This window comes from Harpia harpyja, chromosome 3, assembly GCF_026419915.1.
Source record: "Harpia harpyja isolate bHarHar1 chromosome 3, bHarHar1 primary haplotype, whole genome shotgun sequence".
NCBI lineage: Eukaryota > Metazoa > Chordata > Aves > Accipitriformes > Accipitridae > Harpia > Harpia harpyja.
Genome location: NC_068942.1, coordinates 7,312,585 through 7,333,309, shown reverse-complemented (window position 1 = coordinate 7,333,309; position 20,725 = coordinate 7,312,585). Strand labels below are relative to the sequence as shown.

The 20,725-nt window shown below is 39.4% G+C and overlaps 1 protein-coding gene across 1 annotated transcript in view; it reads left to right on the top strand.

Annotated features, from left to right (window-relative positions):
• LAMA4 (laminin subunit alpha 4) overlaps window positions 1-20,725 on the top strand; it is a 104,347-nt gene that overhangs the window by 52,435 nt on the left and 31,187 nt on the right. Inside the window, exons 9-17 of the mRNA XM_052781308.1 lie at window positions 2,322-2,433; window positions 5,761-5,928; window positions 6,681-6,874; window positions 8,786-8,902; window positions 10,889-11,037; window positions 13,092-13,233; window positions 14,300-14,396; window positions 15,182-15,298; window positions 16,332-16,517. Coding sequence (XP_052637268.1) covers window positions 2,322-2,433; window positions 5,761-5,928; window positions 6,681-6,874; window positions 8,786-8,902; window positions 10,889-11,037; window positions 13,092-13,233; window positions 14,300-14,396; window positions 15,182-15,298; window positions 16,332-16,517 — 1,282 coding nt within the window. The remainder of the gene's footprint in view (window positions 1-2,321; window positions 2,434-5,760; window positions 5,929-6,680; window positions 6,875-8,785; window positions 8,903-10,888; window positions 11,038-13,091; window positions 13,234-14,299; window positions 14,397-15,181; window positions 15,299-16,331; window positions 16,518-20,725) is intronic.

Genomic DNA, 20,725 nt, shown 5'->3' with positions numbered 1-20,725 from the left:
GAGATATTATTAAACATCTTTCTGTTGCTAAGATATATATATATTAGTGAGATACATCACTCTATGTTATTCTCAGAAATAACCACACCTGTACTAGGACTAGAGTATATTTCATGCTTATTGCAAAATGCCAGACCTTATATTCACTTGCCAATTCCTTCACAAGACAAACTGAAATTATACCTCAGACTAAAACTCAAATACAGCAGCAGGCAAGAGAAAAAAAAAACACCAAGGAAGAAGAGAAAGGACTGTACAGAGAGGTGGAAGAGAAAATTTGGATTTGGGTGTATTTAAGCAGCACTTACTTAGCAGAAAGGGCACTGCAGAATTACATGGACTATGCCTGTGTTCAAGAGAGGTTTGATTAAATCAGCTCCCCCACACACACCTCTGCAGCTGTGAAAACCCAGCAGAGCTCACACACCTCAGTGTCCCTCTATGTAGCTGTTAGGCAGGATGATTAAGGCTGTAGGTTTTTCAGGAATATTTAGTGAATTTTAGATAATAACGTTTTTGTCATCTTCAGTACTACCTGGGGATTTCTTAGCTCATTCCTCAGTTTGACTCTCCCTGAACCAATAAATTCAGCGTTTCCTCTGGTCTTTTCTCCCTGGTTATTTCTAATGCTTGTTCCACATGAATACTTGTGATTGCTTGTAAAGGCAGGGAAATAATGGCCCCAAACTCCCACAGTGGAAGGAAGACCACAGTAATAACTCTGAATATATTGAACTGTTTGCTTTTTCAAGGCACTTTTGTGGAAAACAGGTACTAGGGCCTTGTGTGGGTTTTGCAGAGATATGCTGCATCTTCCATCCAGAGCATTTCACGTGCACGTCCCCGTGTCTGAGGGGTTGCTGCAGATTCTGACCGAAACCCCAAAGGCAGGATGAATGCACCAACTGTAGGCAAATCCTCCTGCTAAATGAGAAGACTAAATGTGACCTGTAACTCCCTGAGTCTGCTTGGGGTGATCTTAGAGTAAAACAGTACGTAGCTCAGTCCCGAATGTTTGGCAGAGACTCGGGGAAGCCGAGCGCCTTTTCCTTCCTGGGGTCTTTCTTAGCAAATTCCAGGATGAACCTCTGTACACCAGTGGGAATCTGAGGGTCCCCAAGAGCACCCCTCACTCACGCAGCTGTGTTTCCCTGTCGCAGCAATTCCCCATGTGTTCAATAGTTAAAGAACAATCTGGCAAGGAAAGAGTATTATGTCAAGGCAAGCGTGTGTAAAAACAGTAACAAGTTGCTTAAAATAAGCATGAAGTGGCGATGCTGAACAGCAGAAAGAAACCCTGATAGCAATGAAGGAATACGACTAAAAAGCATAGTGCTTGCCCTTCACAGACTAAAAACCCAAGTAAAGAGAAATAAGACTAAGACCTTTCTAGAAAGCCTGCTGTTCGGTCCCTGGCCCTGCCTTCAAGCGCCACCTGGTGCCTCCCCAAACCCCCAGCAAGAAGCCGGCTGGCCTCGGGGGTCGCGGCTGCAGTGCCCCAAACCCAGAAATTAATTTTATAGTGGGAATTTTTACTGATGCAGCCCCAACGGGGACCGTGAATCAAACACCTTGCCACTGGCGAGCGTGCGGTGCGGACTTAGTCGTGCACATGCACACGCATACACACACACAGAGGGTCCAGGAAACGTCGATGGCACAGCAGTCATATTCTTTTCTCTTTCCTGGGAAATACCACTGAAAATTAAATCTAAGGACGCCCAAAGTCAGTGACCTTCTCGGAAAGATGGTAACTACAATGACACAGTAACTCTTCGTTTCCCTTTTACATGTAAGGGAACATAATGCAGAGTACAGCCTCCAACGTAATATAGTATAAGAGGGTGGCTACACTCTTCAGAGTATTTTGAATCCTCGTGCTTCTTATTTTTAACAAGTTGCAGAGCTGGGGACCTCACTTGAGGGAGACACCAATCTAAAAATGGTTGTGAGGGCGACACCTTGTTCTTCAGTCTATAGGCTTACTCAGAAATGCCATACCCAGCAAAATGAGCCAGCCCCGCTGAATGCCTAGGAGACTCTGCAGATGGGAGTTTTACAACTGTACATAATTTATGGCAATTTGATTGCAGCAAATGATGGATAAATAAGGACAGATTTTAATCTCTCACTCTGCAATTCTGAAAATACCAAGACAGCCCTTCACTTCAAACATCTCTGTAAATACCACTTTATATGATAAATGGACTTTCGCATGCTCATCAGGAGAAAGCAAAATGTGTGTTTACACTGCTCATCCTCACACGTGCATATGGATCTGAAAAGAAATCTAATGTCTAGCTCACATGGTTTATTCATAGGGAAATGAAGCATCCAGCAAAGGCCTACTAGTACAGAAGGAAACCATGGAGACCAACAACCGTGCTACTCAGCTTGTGCAGCAGCTCAGTAATATGAGGGATAACATTCAAGGTAAATAGATTTCTTTCTGGTTCAGCTCAGTGTCAAGCATGTATTAATGAAACCTTCAGCAAAAAAATGTCGTAGTACCTGGGCACTCTCACAAAGCAACCAGCACATAAGGCTTTTGCAGCCTGCAATGCCATGACAAAAACTTGTCTCTCTTAAGACAGCTGACAACCACGGGTTGTCTTGGTCTGACAACCAGAACAAGAGCTTCTGTTTCTTTTTTCTCTTGGTGGTGGAGCAAAATAATAGCAAATAGGGTTACATGAAATACTTCAAGCTAATTCAGCTTGTAGCCTTAGTTTGTTTGAATAGCTGCTCAACGTATTTATATACACTTGTGGTAAAAAAAAAGAGTCAGTATCAGATTGGGGCTGGATGGACCCACAAACACAAGCACAGGATGGGCAATGAGAGTGCTGTGTCTTACTTGTCAGCAGATTCATGCAAGTGCACTTTTCCCCTCTGGCTGATAAATAATGGAGGCCATATGAATAGCTAGACAGATTTTTTTTAAATTGTGCTTTCCCTTTTGAACCCATGGCAGTCAGTTAGGTCTGACTAACTCTGGTGATCACACCAGTGAGTGTTACTTTAAATCCAGTTTTTGCCTTTTAGCAAATTGTTGTTGAGAATGATTGTGCTGGTTTATAAAACTTCATGCAGATGCTTCTAAAAAAGAAAAGGATGCTGAATAGTAAATAATTTGGTGAGCTTACTGCTTCTCCAAGCTCAGTGTGGGAGGCAGTGGTGATTTTCTTTTAGAAATGAGATACTAAAAGCTGCTTATTGCTTCATCTGACCAGAATTTCCAGCTGAGTTTGGGTCCAGACACATCTACAGAGCATTACAGACTAGCTGTTGTCCTCTTGTTCTTTTTTTTTTCTGAAATACAGAAATAGAATTGGAAAACTGCATTCTCATTGCCTTCTTTTTCCACCAAGAAAGCGCTGCCTCTAGTAAAAGTGAACGGCAGAATTATAAACCGTGTGGCTAGAGCAGACCATCAGAAATGGTTATAGTGATGCTGTTTCACAGTAGGAGAAGTAAACATGATGATGAAGATCTCCCAAAATTAGGAAAAGAGTGAAACCAAGAGCTTTTTCACATTAAAATGTTGGGACAAACTGTCACCTATTGTCTCAGTGTCCTGTTCATTTGTCCATATGATGTGAGGGGATGCAGATAAAACTTATAAAAGTTCATCCTTGGGCAACGTGCTAGAGCAATAAAAGCATCTCTAGAACTAGCGTAAATTTCAAAATATAACTTCTCTTCTGACTATAAATGTATATATTTTACACCTTCTCAGATTAAGGGTTTTTTTTTATTTAGAGCCTGTGAAACCTCTTGCATCTTCAAGAATTTTTACTGTCCTATATATCAAAGGATAAATGATGACAGTTAACACCTTCCCAAGCACAACTGCACTTAAAAAAGGTTTCCTAGTCAGAGAAGATTATCTTCATCTGGAATATCTATGGCATATCATTATCATGCTGACATATAAAACTGAGATTAAACCAATTGCTGCCTCTTATTTGGTACTTACAGAAAGCAATAAAACCCCAAGGGAATGTACTCAGAAGCATCCCTGTCACCTGTACACCTGCATCATGAAAGCGTCCATCCTGCCACAGAGCACACTGATTTCCCCCAGTCTCTGGCAAAGCCAACAGTATACAAAAGCTGTATATGGCATCAGAATAGAAAGGCTGACTGGCAGCTGAGGTTAAACAGCCCTTTTTCAATAGAAATACTTGATGAACAGACCTGAGTAGTTCTGTCTTAGAGCAATTATCGCAAGCTCTGTGGCAACTTGTGTAAGGAAGAGTGGTTACATATCAACTGTTATCCTTGTTTATCCTTATCTCCATGGGTGCTTCAACCATTACTTTACTTCCACAAACATAGTTAAGTTAACATATCCCTTCACACAGAAGAGGCAGGGTGAGACCAGGTTCATAGGGTGTTACATTTGTAGTACCTTCTTACACCTGTAATTCTAAATCACCTTTGACTGTCTGGCCATCTGTCACATTTTATTTCTACAATTATTGAGCAGAAGTGTCAGCATAAGCCTCATTGTATGTCACTAACAATCACTGGTTGATTTCTGTGGATCATCCTTTTGTATTATTAATTGGTTTGGGGCAGAACAGGAACCACAGAAGGCAGACATGTATCTAGTTTGGCACACAAATAGCACAAGCAGGTTGAGCTATTATAGAAGAAGCAACACCCATGGCTGTGAATAAAAAGAGAGAGCTTGTTCACCCACAAAGCAGCTGGAGACAAGTAGATGAAAATTATTTCCACCATGCTGAAAACTGTTCTTCTACAGGGGCATCACCCCTGTAGAAGGCAAGCCGCTCTTTACTGAAGGGAAGGTGTATGTGTGCACACACACACATGTGTGTGCCAGCGTGAGAAGGAAAAAGAAATCCATGGAGCTGCTGGTTGTGATCTGTTACTGCTCAGTATGAGCCTTTAAAGCTTCATTAATGAGCTCAGGAGCCAGCAAGAAACTGCATACAAAGACACTCTGCCAAAGAATCAGTTGTGCCACAACTACACATCTATTTTTTATAAAGACCTTACAGATGCATAGTGCTGGCTTTGCCAGCTCTGGTTATCCACAAAAGTGGTGATGAACGCAAGCCAAAGCTACTCACATCATAGGGCATAAAAGAGGAGGTGACTGGTATTTGAGGCCAGGGAGTGAGAAGTGGGTAAACTTTGTAATGCCTACACTGGGGATGGGTAAACTCAATTTCAGCTGCAGGGATCCAACAGTGTTTTTTGAACTGAGACCAAAGCCTTGAAATAGTATCTATCTCCAAACCAGCTAGGCAGTGCCAGGCCAGAAGCCATATGTTACCTCTTCAGGGTGCCACAAACTTCTTCAGATGGAAAAAGAGGTTACTCCAGTCTCCTTGCTGTTGCTGTTATTTAATAAACACACCATTTTTGCAGCAGCACTGAAAAACCGTGATCCAGGACGAAAGCCCCAGCCGGCTGCATGCCACAGAACTCAGAATAAAATGACAATCCCAGCCTATAAGAAATGCCAAGCCAAATAATGCACACAACCCATGCCTGCTTAATCTCATCCTCTTCTGATGAGACCCCCACACATGCCAGAAAGTGTGATTTATTTGCAGATTTAATTTTAAGACTGGATTAAACATAATTACCTACTATAAAGTTGAAAGATAATTAAAACTTTCTTTTGCCATCAGCATGATCTGGATTCACAAAAGTAAAAGTACTCCACAGTATTTACTTCGCTGTAGCCATGCTGGATTGACCATCTGTTCCTTTTTCCCACAGAGATCAGCAGCAAGATGAAATACTATGCAATTCAACAAGAGCTCAGCCCTGAAGAAATTTCCCAGAAGCTGAGTATGGCTGAGGAGATGCTGAAGGAGATCAAACGCCGTAAGCCTTTCACTAATCAGAGGCAACTTGCAGATGAAGAGGAAGATGCAGCAGAGAAGTGTGAGTTTTAAAACTGTTTTCCATTCACCCACATGTTGATGTGCAGCTGGCACAGGCCAAGCAGTTCTGGATGTGCTGCTGAGCCCCTGGGAAGGACCAGCAGGCGCTTGGCAAGCACCGACCGGTGTACTGAAGATGTTGCTGCTTCCAAATGCCAGCCCCACGTCTCTGCTGGCACTTGCTGCCCCCATGGCAGAATGGGCAGAAAAATATGCGTGTGTCTGTGTGTGCCTGTGCACTGCAGCACCTCAGCAATAGCTGCTTAGGAAGGTTCGTGCCAGGGCTAGAACTGCTCGTGTGAACGTCTTCCTTCCCTCCTGCCAGCTCTGCCATGGGGACAGTGAACTCCAACAGAGAGAGAGAAAAACTGCTGGTATGGGAAAGAGTGGCAGCCGAATTCTCACTGCTTGGTGAACATGAGCCAGAGCCCCAGCACAATAAGGACTGCCTTCTCCAGAATAGCCTGGTTAGCTGTGACAATGAAAAACAAATGAAGAGCAAGGAAAGCCAAACCTAGTTTCTTTTAGGAAAAGCTACTTGAGAGGGGGAATCAATGGGATTAAAATGAGAGGTATCTTTCCTTTTCAAAAGAGTTGGGGAAATTAAAATCTAGGTATATGACCTCTCAAGTGAGCTCTTAACAACTGTGTTTTACTGTCCCCTGAGTAACAGCAACAGAAATTGTTGCATAGGTAAGTTTTGTCAGAAATCCAAGGTTTGGATTAATCAGTGGCCTCTGATTTTTCTCCCAGTGCTACAGCAAGTTGAAGAGTTTCACGAGAGGTACAACGACACTAGATCTCTAGTGTCTGATGTGCTGGAGCAGCTCAGCGAACAGGATGTGAAACTGTCAGACCTGGAGGAGGCATTAGACCAGGCGCTTGACTATGTTATACAAACGGAAGATATAAATAAGGAAAACACAGCCAGTCTTCAAAGGCGTGAGGTACTACGCAGTACATTTATCATAACTGCTGTCTCTGAACACTCCATCTCTGCTGGTGCTTAAAATAGTAGATTGCAAACAATTTAGATTCAGGAATCACCACACCAAAAAAGAATTTCTTGGACCACTCAGCAGGATGAGTTTGACTCTCCAATTCTAAGAAACAAGGTGTGGAAGTGCAGGGTACTATTATTTATTCATGGAGTGACAATAAATGACAAGTTTTGGCATGGCATGTCTCTACAAGCCAAGGAAGAGATGGATACTGATGCCTAAACTAGGAAGACATTACAATAAAACCCAAGAAGCTTAAAATTCCATGTAGCATGGCTGTTATAAATATTGTGGTGGGATTGTTTCACCTATTACATACTGATTTATAATGTGGAAGGACTTCGTGCTCACGAAAGTAATTATATTCTATTAAAATAATTATTTATAAAGACTCTGCACTGCATTTTTTGCCCTGGGCTGAGTGCATTCATGCTGTCTTGTCCAAACTTTCTCCCTGGTCCTCTTTAAACAAAATGCATCCCCATTTTTTCAGGAAGAGCAGGCAATTGTCCTTGCATCTTCAAGCACAAACCCATTCTCTAACTGCTCCACAACAGATACCTTGAAACTGAGTTTCCTACTTGCTGGGTGAACAGCCTAGCTGTAAGGCTACAGCAGTTTTCCCTTATGCTCTGTTCAAATGAATAGTTTCAGTATTTTGAACAAAGTAATCACTCCAGAGGAGAGCTCAGAGGAGACCTGTCCCCTGCAGCACAGAAAGGGGGCATGTTTGCCTGTAAGTGGTGGTATTAGGTTCAAATCCCATCTGGCTGATGAGGAAATTGAATTTTCAGGTCTCTTATCCCAGAAAACTACCCAATCCATCAGCCATACAAAAAGACTATTTTTTCTTCTCCCAGCAGTTTTGTGACTCTTTCTCCATTTTCTTTAGTTTCCTTTAAGGGATGCAAAACCAGAATGTCCCACCCAAAACTTTTCTCTTCATTCATTTTTTCATCAAGGAAGAAAACGACAGAGAACAATTTGGGACCATTTGAAGCAAACTGTTTTCATTTCAATGTCTGAAATTGTTTGGATTCTGGAGGAGAGGGGTTTGGGGAGCAATTTTGTGATTTGAAGAATGATCTTGCAAATTCAGGCCAACCTCTGGGTTTTGTAGCATCAGTGGCTAAGTTTTGAGATCTTGAAATTTGCAGCGCTAGAAGTTCATGCTGATGCGGAAGGTCTAATAATTCAATAGAGAAATCAGGCGTGCTGCTCTTGTGAATTCTTCTACAAGCAGCTTGGGATCCTTATGTACAAAGCCTCTTCTGTTGTTCCATTGTTTCATAATTACAGTGCCAAGCTGCAGCTCATCTCACATTTATGAAGCAAAGCCTGAAGTGTGTAGTCGCATTTGTTCACTGTTTTTAACCAGTTGGATCTTCATTATTACACACAATGAAGGCAGATGCTGTACAAAAGAGATTGTTCACATTAGCTTTACTATTGACAAGGAAAAGAGATCTCTGTACTGTAGATTTAAAAAACCTCCAGAAAAAAACTAGTCTCCAGACCACTATGAAAAATCCATGTTTAATTTGTCTCTGCTGGCAGTGCACTGAATAATGCTTCATTCCAATAAGTGCTCATGCTGTAATAAAAAATAAAATTAATAAATTTTTAAAAACCCAACATTTCTTTCACAAAGACAAGAAAATGCACAATCACATTATAATATGCAGCTGTTACAGATGTCTGGGAAAAACTTAGACTTCAAATTTGTCTAAAACCTATTTAGTTCATCACTTCATCTTTTGAATTAACTTTAATAAATTTAACAAAAATGGTAACACTGTATTTTAGCAATGCACAGATAGGTTTGGATGTGATTTTATTTTATTTTATTTTTTGTAGAAACAACATGAGAAAATAAAAGAGCAAATAGATGAAGTGAATGACATTCTGCTAAGTGCCACAACTATTTTGGCAGGACCACAAAAGATCAACTCTGAGTTAAGCGAGGTAATAAAGGTAGGTGCCTCAGTGACTTGTTTAAATGATATGTCCTGATTTTTTGAACTTTTAAGTCATGTGTTTAGACTACTAAATAAAAAACTCTCCCTTTTTATACTGCTTCAGTGAAATGTTGATGAATATTCCCCCAAAAAAGTATAAATCTTCCTGGATGAAAAGCTCTGTAATTACATTTTACTGCATCAGAAATATAATCAAATTCTAAGGACACCTAGCTGTAGGCAGAGCTGAATGAAGGATTTTGCTGCAGAGTTCTCAATCATTTAATTACAAGCAGCTGCCAAAAGATGCTCTGGTAAAACACTGCACTATATGCTAAATTCCTTTTCTTGTACCTGCAAGTGAGCATAGGAGAAGGCTACAGATCCCAGATATCAGTGTTAAAACCAGCCACTGTCAGGCTGTAAAACATACATAAACAGACTGTCTTACAGAACTCCTCTTCTAGAACTGTAGACTAGTATCCAGTGTTTTGAATGAGACAAGGTGTTGCAGGAAATTTCTAGAAATTTTAGGATTTTGGACTTACCAAAGCTTTTTTCTTTTTTTTCATGTTTTATTTTAACATTTTGAGGTAATTTAAGACAAATGAAAATTCTCCACAGACATTGACTTTTGTCATAGTTGCCCACTTTTTTTAACACAAAAATAAATATCAGAAGTCATTAATTTTTCTTTGAAAAAGTTATTTGAGAAAACAGAAGGAAGACAGCTTGCTTTATAACCCTCCCTAGGTGATCAAGCAGTATGATTTTTTTTTCCCCTGTGTTTTGTGCAAAACAAATTGCTGCAGTTTATCATTTCGGGTCCCCCACTCTTATGGATAAGTTTACACAGAGGGGACATTCACACTGCAGGGAAAGAAGTAGTATGCAAACATCATACATCTTCCATCCTCATCAGCAATAAGTATTTTCACACTTCGCTCATTCATCCTTTTTCTCTCCCTCTGTTTCATCCTTTTTTTTGTGTATTTTGAGGCCGCATTTATAATCCTCAAACATATCAGCAAGGTTGTATATTGGAGAGAAGGTGACTGCAGGCCCATTTGGTCTTCCCCACAAGCATTTCATATAAGGAAGAAGTATGGCTAAGGCAAAGGGATACTACTTCTCCTTGCCTACAAATACATATAGGTAGTATTTAGGTGGACTGATTTACAAATTAGACTAACCCAAGATTTCTTAGCATGAGGGATGTCTCTGTGCAAGGAGACAGAAAGGGGCCAGGGGCCGTTTTCCGCGATGTGGTACAGCTCACAGCAGTACAGCTAAACTCTCTGCCCTTCTCCAGCAATTGCCAAATTGTCCCCAGGCCACAGGTACTGCCCCATGCTATTCCCCAAGGAGTCAGGTTTGGGAGAGTGGCAGCTGGCCAGGGCCAAAACAGTGCCAGGACCCATGCAGTAATGGGATGATGTGTCAGCCCAACCACTACAGCACTGTTTAGTTTACTTGTATAGGTAACATTTAGAAGTCCTAAAAAATAATTTCTGGCCTGCAGTCTTCACAGAGAAGGGGTAAAAAAAAAAAAAAAATATTGGTTCCACCTCCCAATTTAAGAAGAACCACAATAAGGGGATTTTTGCAAAGATCTGGTTTAATTACTTCACCTATTAGCGCTTCACTCTGCAAGACTTGTCATTGTCACCATTCTGGAGCAAACATAAAAGATAGTGAGACATTTCTCAACTGTCTTTCTTTTGTATTTTACACATATATCTCTAATATCTTTTTAAGGGATTCCTAGAATTTTTGGTTGATTTTTATCTTCCTGCATTTGTCTTGCCATACTGACATCCATGGGACAGACTCTTTTAGATCTTTCCTCTTTTTGATCTGTTAAAAATATAACCTAAAACAAATATAACAGAAAACAACAACATTATAATAATATAAAGGGTAAAATAAAACATAATAATAAAAATACAGACCTGAGTTTTTACAATTTTCATCTTCTTTCCTTCCTTCCATATTTTTTCAGAATGTGTCAGGGTTCTACGCAGAAATAGATGGAGCAAAAAAGGAATTGCAAGAAAAACTAGCCAATCTGTCTCTGTTTGATGATGATTTGGTAGAAAAGGCTATGCATCATGCACACAACCTAAGAAGAGTTGCTGATGAGCTGGACCGGTAAAATTTAACTTCAGCAGACTCTGTTCATACAAGTGCTACTGATTGAACAGCTGAATGAACTGAAAGACAAGCAGAAACACGGTGACATTAAATATGCTGTCTGTAAATAGGCACTAAACAAATCACTGTTAAGTCATGTATGGAAGGACTTGTCATGGTCCAGAGGGAACAGCTGAAGTTGAGCTAAGCAAAATCTATTAATCTTTTCAAAGAATAAACATATATCTTGCATGACATTCTGCCTTTTCTAATTTGGCATGTTTTTCTCTTCCCATAGCAAGAGAATAGGAAAGGTAGATCACTGAAAAGTAAAATAATACAGTCAGATTAAATGGGGTTTGCAGAAACAGCTCATGTCAGTAAGTTCATTCACATTAAAAATGTTCAGCATTATGGGCCACGAAATGGGCTTTGGGATCATTTTTGTTCAAGAACTGGTTTACAGATGGAGTAGTTCTGATACTCAATAGGTTGTGTTCCAGTGAAACTGGCCCACTGTAACACCAAAAACTTACTGTAAGTCTTCCTATTTTGCTGGAAGATACTAAATGCATCAACATTCCCCAATTTACTAACAAGTCACTTCTAGACAGATTTGAAATTTGACTTTATTTGCAATCGGGACTACCCATGGAAAAATCACTGCTGTAAATGAATTCTTAAATAAAATATTTCACCAAATTCTACCTTAAGTAACATCATGGACATATGCTTTTGGAAGATAAAATTAAAACTACTCTTCAAGTATATTATCTAAATACCAATTGTTTCTTAATATTAGTAAGCCCTAGATAGGAGATTAAAATAGAGAAAAAAATAACAGATGGTTGTCTTTTATACAATTGTATAAAGCTGACATCTGAAACTGTGTTCTGTAACACCACACAAACTACAGACAGCCTAAAAACCAAACAATATGTTCAGTCTGAGATCAGCTAACTGGGGGCAGCAGAATCACTTGAAAGAAAATACCCCATATGGCTAGCCTTCATCCCTTACCAAAATAATTTAAAAATTACTACCAAGTCCAACACATTAGGAAGTTAACAGAAAGCAAACAGAAATAATTATGAAATATCCAGAAGGAAATGTGCTGACTCTTTTATTTGTTGAGAAGATTATCCTGCAGTGAAACTTTAATCCTTTAAAACACTTACCCTGTTTTCAAATAATTTTGGTTTTATGGATTTGCTTTATAAGCCTGTTAGGCTTTTATTTGGTAGAGTTTCTTCTTTTGTCTTAGGGGAATATAGTAGGAAATTCTTGCAACAACACCGAATCTGGAAACTTAATAATGTCTCAGTGTGCAAACACTTTGAAGTGAATACACACACATGTAAATATATATATATTTAGTCTATATTTAATATATACTCTGAAATCTGTTTATCACAAAAATCTTAAAAAAATAATATTTATTCAAAGTTGCTAACAGCTGAAGGCTGAGCCCTGAACCAACTGCTGTTTGGAATCTCCCCTGAAGACCAGTTATCGCCTCATATGCAAATCAAGATCTACTATGCCAGAAAAGCTATCTTATGTTTTTTAAATCTAACTTTTTGCAAAGTATCATGACCATGGGCAGTCCTTCATCTGATCCTCCCCCTTTTCCCACCTACTTTTGGAAAATATAAACAGCCCAGTGATACAGCTGTCCTGATCACTGGCACACACAAGTCTTTCCATTTGTGGCCAGAAGTTAACCCTAAAGAAGGACAACTGATGGATCTGTTATTCTGTTAATTCATGCAATATCTAATCTAGACGAAAAAAAGATAAAAGCTCAGTAGTCATTTGCTGCTGCTTACATAGATGTTGAGGGCAAAATTCCCAAAGTTACACCACTGGGAATTACCTTCTATCCACACAGTTTTCACCTGCTTCAGATTGACATAAATGGTCATACACAATGAAGAGAATAATGCTTAGGCCAAGTATATTTATCTGTGTAATTATGTAGTCAGAATTCACAGAATGTTAAGAAAATTAATTAATTTGAAACTAGTTTGATTCAGTTTGGTTTCTTCCTCCTTTTACTCTCTTTTTAACAGGAATTTGTATGGTGTTGATACAAATGGTTTGGTACAAAGGGCAATAAATGCTTCAAATGTTTATGAAAACATTGCTGGTTATATTGAAGAAGCTAATAAAGCTGCATTGCTGGCACTGAACACAACAAACCGGGTCAATGATGTAAGTAATTTTCATAATATCAGCTTTTATCTTGCAATGCTTCAGGGACTTCAGACACCTAAGTATAAAGAAAAAACAAGATTTAGGTTAACTGTCAGCATTGAACTTCTCACTGCACATTTTGCTTCATCTACTATTTCCTGAATTAAATCCTAGGTAGTTAATTATTCTGCCAGCCTAAAGTCCCCTGGTATTTGAAAAGACACAACAGGTTCTTCTATCCCTAAGTATAGGGTGATGCTGCTCTGTGTTGTCACTCAAATTGAGGCTGCTCTGTGAAAGTCCAAACAACTCCCTGGCCCTGTAGGAACCTGAGCTGGCATTAGTGCTCAAGCCCTCCTACTCCACACAGCACCATGTGGCAAGAAAGGTGGTCAAGACATCTAACAGAAACATCACTGTTTCTCATAGAAAGTCAAGTTAAAATGGGGCAAAGAGCCCACTCACACACTCAGTGCAGGGATGAGGATGCTAATTTTGTCTCTGGCCTCACTGTTCTGAAATATTTTATAAGTATTTTTTTACATATATAGTTTCCAACTGATATACATGCTACTTACCAGCAATTTATTAGTGGGATAGCAAGAGGACTTGCTTAGATTACAGGGCCCTGAACCCCAGGGAGCTGTGGGATTTCGAGTCCAGCCCTCTGCTTCCAGCACACTACTGGGGACTGCAAGGCAGCTCCCCACGCAGTGCAATTGTTTATCACCCATGAGAGATGACGGTAGAAATGAACAGTCACAGTGCCTAACTAACATGAGTATCACGCTGACCACACTAGAGTTGATAAATTAAGAGGACTTCTGTGCTTTCTCCACCTTTGTTATTCAGTGTTGTTGCCTGGAAAAGCATACATTTCTCTAAACTTTAATTGCAATCTACAGAAAATTTTGCTTTTCAGACTTTTTTTCCAATCCAACTGCCAATCTTCAAATGAAATGAAACAGCAGTGACTTTGCAGTTGCATTTATATGAAGTAATATGTTGTCCACAATTAAACACAATAAAGAGGAATATTTGATAATTGATTATTCTGACTTTCTTTTTTGGAACATACTTGTAGGCTGCAGTTGGAATTGATACTCAGATCATTTACCATAAAGGTAAAAGCGAAGAACTCCTCAACCAAGCCATGGAGCTACAACGGACAGCAGATGACAGTAAATATACATCCTTTCTACCTTCCCAGTAAATTTATAAGCTTGCATGTTAAAATAAATTTCAAAGGCACATCACTAAGGCAGAACTACTGCTGTAACAGAATAGTGTATTGATCGAAGTTACCACACAAAGTACTTGAAATGGCCACAGGCACAGTATGAGTAGTTCATGTGTTGTCATCCTGCCAGATGCCGAAAGTTTATTTCATTGACAAAAGGACCATTTCAGATACAACCACTGTTTAAATGTGATCCTGCAAAGACTTGTTCACGGGTAAATATACTCAATCAAGTAGTTCAACTGAAATTAATTCACAACAGTTCAAGTGTTCAGAAAGCTGGATTTCACCAGTGAAGGATAATAATAATTGTTAAGGTATTTTGGCCTTTTTTCACTGAAAATGAAAGAAAAGTCAAATTACAGAAATGACCTCTTCAATTTTGCAAGACCTTTTGAGTTCCTTAAAACTTTTCCTGTATACTTGTTGCAGCTATTCTCAGCAGTTCTGGTAAAGCAGAGAGAGATAGTACTGACTGAGATACAGGTCTCCAGATTTTTCTAAGACAGCCTGTGTCAAGCAAATAATGGCTGGGAGCTGCAAGGTTGCTTTTTCCTTTAGATTATGTGAAGTCAAGAGTGTTAATATGACCTATACTAAAAGAGGCCATAGTATACTGCCTGTGGTGTATTAAATGCTTAATAACATACTTCCACAGGATAAAATATACCTTTTTAAATCCCACTTTGATGCCACTCAACTATACCTCCTATTTTCTCCCTGCAGGTAATGATTTAACCATTGCAGACACTGGCCGGCATGTTAATGGCACTCTTGCTAGAATGAATGTTCTGCGAAGCCAACTGATGAGAGCCATCACAAAAATGCAATCAGCAGAGCCAGGTTGTAAGAGGAACTTCATTTTCTGATGCTTATTCTTCATATATTTAAGAGCATATTTTATCTTTGCATATCGCCTATGAAGTTGGTATTAAAATTTCAGTCCCAGGGAGGCCTAAATGAATTTGAAACTACAAGACCTAAATAGCAAACATCCAGCTTTAACACATTCGTAATGAAATTACATGTTTTGCCACATGAAATTACTAACATTCATCTTGATCCTCCTTACTACAATTGTCCTCTCCCATGTTACTCTTGATCTTTTCAGGGCGTGGAGAATCTACAAGTCTATGGTTTTACTGTATTGATAGTCCAAATCTAATTCACATATACATCACACCTGCCAAGTAGAGTATTTGGGAGGTAATTACTGGCAGTCTTGATTGACAAAACCTCACCTTAGTTTTTCAGAAAAGAGACATCATAGACCATCCAGCAAGTATATCTGAAGGTGTTCAAAACTGACATGGTCAAGATTTCTTCATTAACTTCAACTAAAAATGGCTGGGTTTTACTGCCAAGACATTATCATATGCAAAATGCCACAGGTTTTACAAATACAGTAGCTGGTAACTCCAAAAAAATAAAAACCCCAAAATGCCATGTATGAAAAAACAAAACCACTTCAGTGTCTTGGGTTTCACTCCTTCAAAATAACTTTCATGAAAAATATTCAATAAATATGTGCATTTTCTTTTAAAATCTTGATGAAAAACAATGTATTTTTTCATCTCTGTTCCAACTTCCTTGGCTATGTAACAGCCATCAAAATCCAAGGACATTGAAAATTTCTAACAATCTAGAATGGTAATGAGAATTTCTTAAATTTTAAGAATTAATATGATTCTAGAACAACCACAGGAATTTTTGAATATTCCCTGTAGAAGTAAAGAGAAAACCAGCCAAGCAAGGCTGGGTCCCCAGTCTGCGGAAGGTAAAATCCCCTTAGCCTCACCACTTTCTAAATACTGATTATAGCTTGCTTGAATCTTTGAAAGAGTTCATTTCTTCTCATCCCCTATTTATTTTGTAGTGGAGGCCAGAGAGCGTTTGGAGCAAGCTAAAATGAAGACTGCAGATGCTGTAAGTGCTACCATGACAGTAACGCAGGCTACAACCCCCATGGATGAGAATGTGAGGTTGTGGTCTCAAAACCTGCAAGACTTCCAGCACAATTCAGCAGCATACGACAGTGCTGTGCATTCAGCTGGGGATGCAGGTAGGGTGACCTGAATTTTGCCATTCCTTAGCATTAAAAGGTCAGTGAATCATCGCAACATCATGTTATATGAATTGTTTACATTGCATATTCATTGCATATAATCCTCTAGCATCTCGCCTCCATGAAAACATTTCAAAAATCTGCAGTTTTCTAGAGACTTGACTATACTTTAAAACTTTTGGATACTTGAGCATTTCCAAAAGTGACTTAAACACTTAAGGGCTGAAGTCTTATTGGCTTCTAAGTAATTTTTATCAGTGTACCAAGGTCACACTGAATGGTAGACAGCTTGTTTAAATACTTCTTGCTATTATGATTGGTGGTTTACTTTTTTTTTTTTTAACATTGGGAGGCATTTGAAAACAGGGCCCTTTTGCCCTCTAGTAGTACAAACATGGAGGAGAAAAGGTCCCTGACTTGATGAGCTTGTAGTCTAAACAAAGGAGGCAAAGAGGATTAGGGAGGAAATATAGTATTTAAGCAGGGTCATTGCTGGAAAAGCTTGTAAACATCACATTAATTCAACTTTTATTGTCGGGGGAGGAGGAAGAGTAGAGTAAAAACCAGAAGACTTGTTATGAAAAATTTAAGGTAAATAAAAAGACAAAAGAAAAACAGAGGCAGGCTACAAAACTAAAATGAAGGTGATAGGGAAGAGTGGAAAAAGAGGCAGAGAGAGTGAAGCTGAAATGAAGTGACTGATGAAAGAAGGAAAAGAAAAATTAGGAAAGAAAAGAATCAACCTAGAAGTGAGAATATTCAGAATAAAAAATTGTTGACAAGCACCACTACTTATTGCTCAATGTATTCCTGGCTCTGTTCAGGAGGCCTGCAAAGGTCCCAAGGTATTCACGGCTAGGGAAGCTGGAAATCCAGAACAAGAAATTTCCTGCATATGTTTGATGATATGTACCATTACCTTCAGCACTGTCCAGTGATGTCTTCCCTCCTGAAAGTGCCTCAGAGAAGGTCCATAACTCCATTGACTCTATTTCCAGAAAGTCTGAATCTCAGATCTACTGCCCCAAATCCCTTCTCCTTCTGTCAGGAGCTTTGCAACTTGAGTGTCATTTTACTGCAAATAGTGTTATGAGTACCAAACCCAGCATTGCTTCTAGTGCCCCAAAGCCACACTCTTCCCTCTCGACTGGGGAAACCCAAGGGTCATGTTATTTCCAGAATTCAGTAATGAATAAGACACTTGCACTGATATTTTTGGTTAAGTGAGTGCTCCCAAGAACTGGTATAAAACTAGTTCCCTCCACAAGAAGAAATTCAGTACTATTCAAGAGCCCAACCTTTGGCTCCAGAACTGGAAGCAACTCACATTTCTCTGAGCTTTTCATCAAGGAAACATTGAGCCACTCCCTCCGGGATTGGGTAAGCTCACTGTTAGTCACTGCACAGAGCTCCATAAGGGTGTAATTGATATAACAGTATTTGTATTGCATTGCTGTAAAATGTTTCTGATCACCACAGAGCACAGTTTAGACTGTGGGCTATGGGCTCCAACTCCCATTTAAGACAATGTAAATGTGGATATGATTGGCATCCAGGGAGGGAATGGTATGAGGAAAAACATCTAAGAGAAACAGTCTGCTATAGCTTACACATGAAGGTTTTTGGTTTTATTCACCTTTACACTGGATTTACATTTAACATTTACCAGTGCCAGCTTAGTATATAGAGCAGCAACACAAGCTGCATTTGGTTCTTCATGCTCAGAATGTCAGCAGATATTCAGGATTCAAAAAATCTGCTCATACTAGCTGTTATACTGTAAGAAATATTTCCAGTAACATTTGAGAGGCTCTGTAAGAATGGATAGACCTAAGATGGCCCAGCTCTCCTAGTTGGTTATGTTCCCAAAAAGGCATGCATGGTACACGCACCACAGGTTGTAAAGAACAGGTCAGCTCCTATGTGATGTGCCTGGCAAAAACGTCTTCTCTGTGATAGTGGGTTTGCAGATAGGGAGTCACCTTGAAAGTATTGTGATCATATCAGAGCGTCTGGAGGGCCAGCTGACCACAAACTAACTGAGAGATGCTAATATGCAAACTACAGCAATGTGTGCCCTACTACATTTGTGGAAACAGCTTTTCCATGGCATTGTTCATCTAAAGGCATTTATTTTTTTGTTTTAAGCCACGATGATTTTTTTGCCAGAAAGATCAGGTGGAAATAGCTGAGAAGACAGATCAGTGCTACAAAGGAGGCTGGCATGGGTAATGCTCCAGTCAGATGTGACTGTGATTCACAGCCTGGGAAGACAGATGTAGACATGCCAGGGCATGGTGTAGTGTTCTCAGATCAGCTGTGTATGTTGCCAAGAGAGGTTGATGTGGCAGGAGGAATGCCCATCAAAGTCCAAAAGAAAGTCACAAAAAATGTTCAGACAGGTGCCTGAAACACCAAAACACCTGATCATCATGCCAATAACACTACCATGGCAGCTGAAGCCTCTAAGCTGGCATGTCTGGATTGCCTTTGAATAAAGCTTGCACTTCATTTTTGGAAAGGTGAGAGCATGTCTTGGCTGTGCAGTTTGTCTGAGAATACTGCCTATGCCGCCATGGTGCAGGGAACAGGTAGGCTTCAGCAGAGAGGATGAAGGACAGTTTGGGAAGGAAAACACAAAAGGAGAAAGTGTCTGGAAGGTTATAGTTAAGGTATTTCCTCCTTGACAGTTGCCCTTGTATTCTTTTTTGTGTTTTATCACTGGGTAAGACTAGTTTTCCTTTTTCACTCTCACCATCACCCCAAAAACTAAAATCAAAAATGAATATTCTTCTGTGTTAAAGAATGCCATTATAAAGGACAATGGGAAGAGATTTATGGTGAGATTTTACAACAGTACTAGTAGTAGTAGATGTTAGTTTTGTGTTTTCATGTTATGGTTGTGTTTAAAGTTTAATACCTCAAATTTCAAACAGATGAAAAGCCAGTTTTTTAAGATATTAGATCAGACACAATTCCAATTCTGTTGCTGACTATTAAAAAAAAAAAGTGGTTGAAATTTGCTAAATCATTTTCTCAGCTTGCAATTATTTTACTTTGAGAACAATGTGGGCTTTTTTCCAATGCAATGGAACATTGATTTCAAAAGGCAGAGAAAACTTTCTGTAAGTTGATTATTATACTAGTTAGTTTTTTTAAGTAGAAATTTTGATGCATTCTGGAATTAATTTGTTGCCCAAAATTCATTGTAGTTCTTTGAGGATTTGCTAAAATAATGGCATTTTAATGTACAGTAAGCCTTATATAGAATATCTGATTACTGACCCCTGGCACATAAGGTCTTTCAGGACTTAATGGGAATAACTGGAGAGTCTAAAGCTCTATATGGCCCACTCCTACACTGGACTTGGAAAGTAAAACACAAGTGAAAAGAGCCAAGCAGAGAAAGGGCAGGACTGTGGCAAATAAAACGTTTCAATCTATCCAAAGAGAAGCAGGACTGGTAGGACTCCATGGGATCTTCTCATACTCTGGATTGCTCTGAATGAGGCTGAGAGCAGCTTCAATCTTTACACAACACAGAACTGGAAGCACAGAAAAGTGATTGGAGCCTACTCTTCCTTCTTTCCCTTCTATACAGTCTCAGTACATCTGAGGATTAGCTCCTCTGTCTCTCCGCTGTCTTCTCAGACGAGTAAAAATATGAGAGGAAGAACACAAGAGCAGGTAGACACAAGTTGACAACCCCTAAAATATAACTGCAAACCCTACAAATCTGGTCTTAACCTTTATAGTGAATCCATGTCATTAAAAATTAACTATGACTACTGGATCTTTCTTATATGCATGTAGCTTGTGGCTAAAATCGCATTTCATTATACTCAGCTACTTGTACCTACATCTAATTAAAGATGAAAACTGATGTGATGTGTAAATATACTTCAAAGGGCAGCATGTCATTGGAATCTGATGTGATGAAATTGGATTATAATTAGGGGTAGTTATTTTTCTTTCTCGGAAATTTTTCTGTCTGCTTATCTTTCTGGGAAAGGACTTCTCTCCCTTTAAACACAACAAAGCACCTGCATTTCCCTTTGATAACAATCCTACTTGCACATGTACCAGAAGACACAGCAGTGAAAGACCAAAGGTCCAGGACTCTGATTCATGACCCCTGGCAGATGTAGGCAGGAAAGCTGACGGGATTACCACTCTCAGTTTAGGTGCACATGCATCATCAGCTA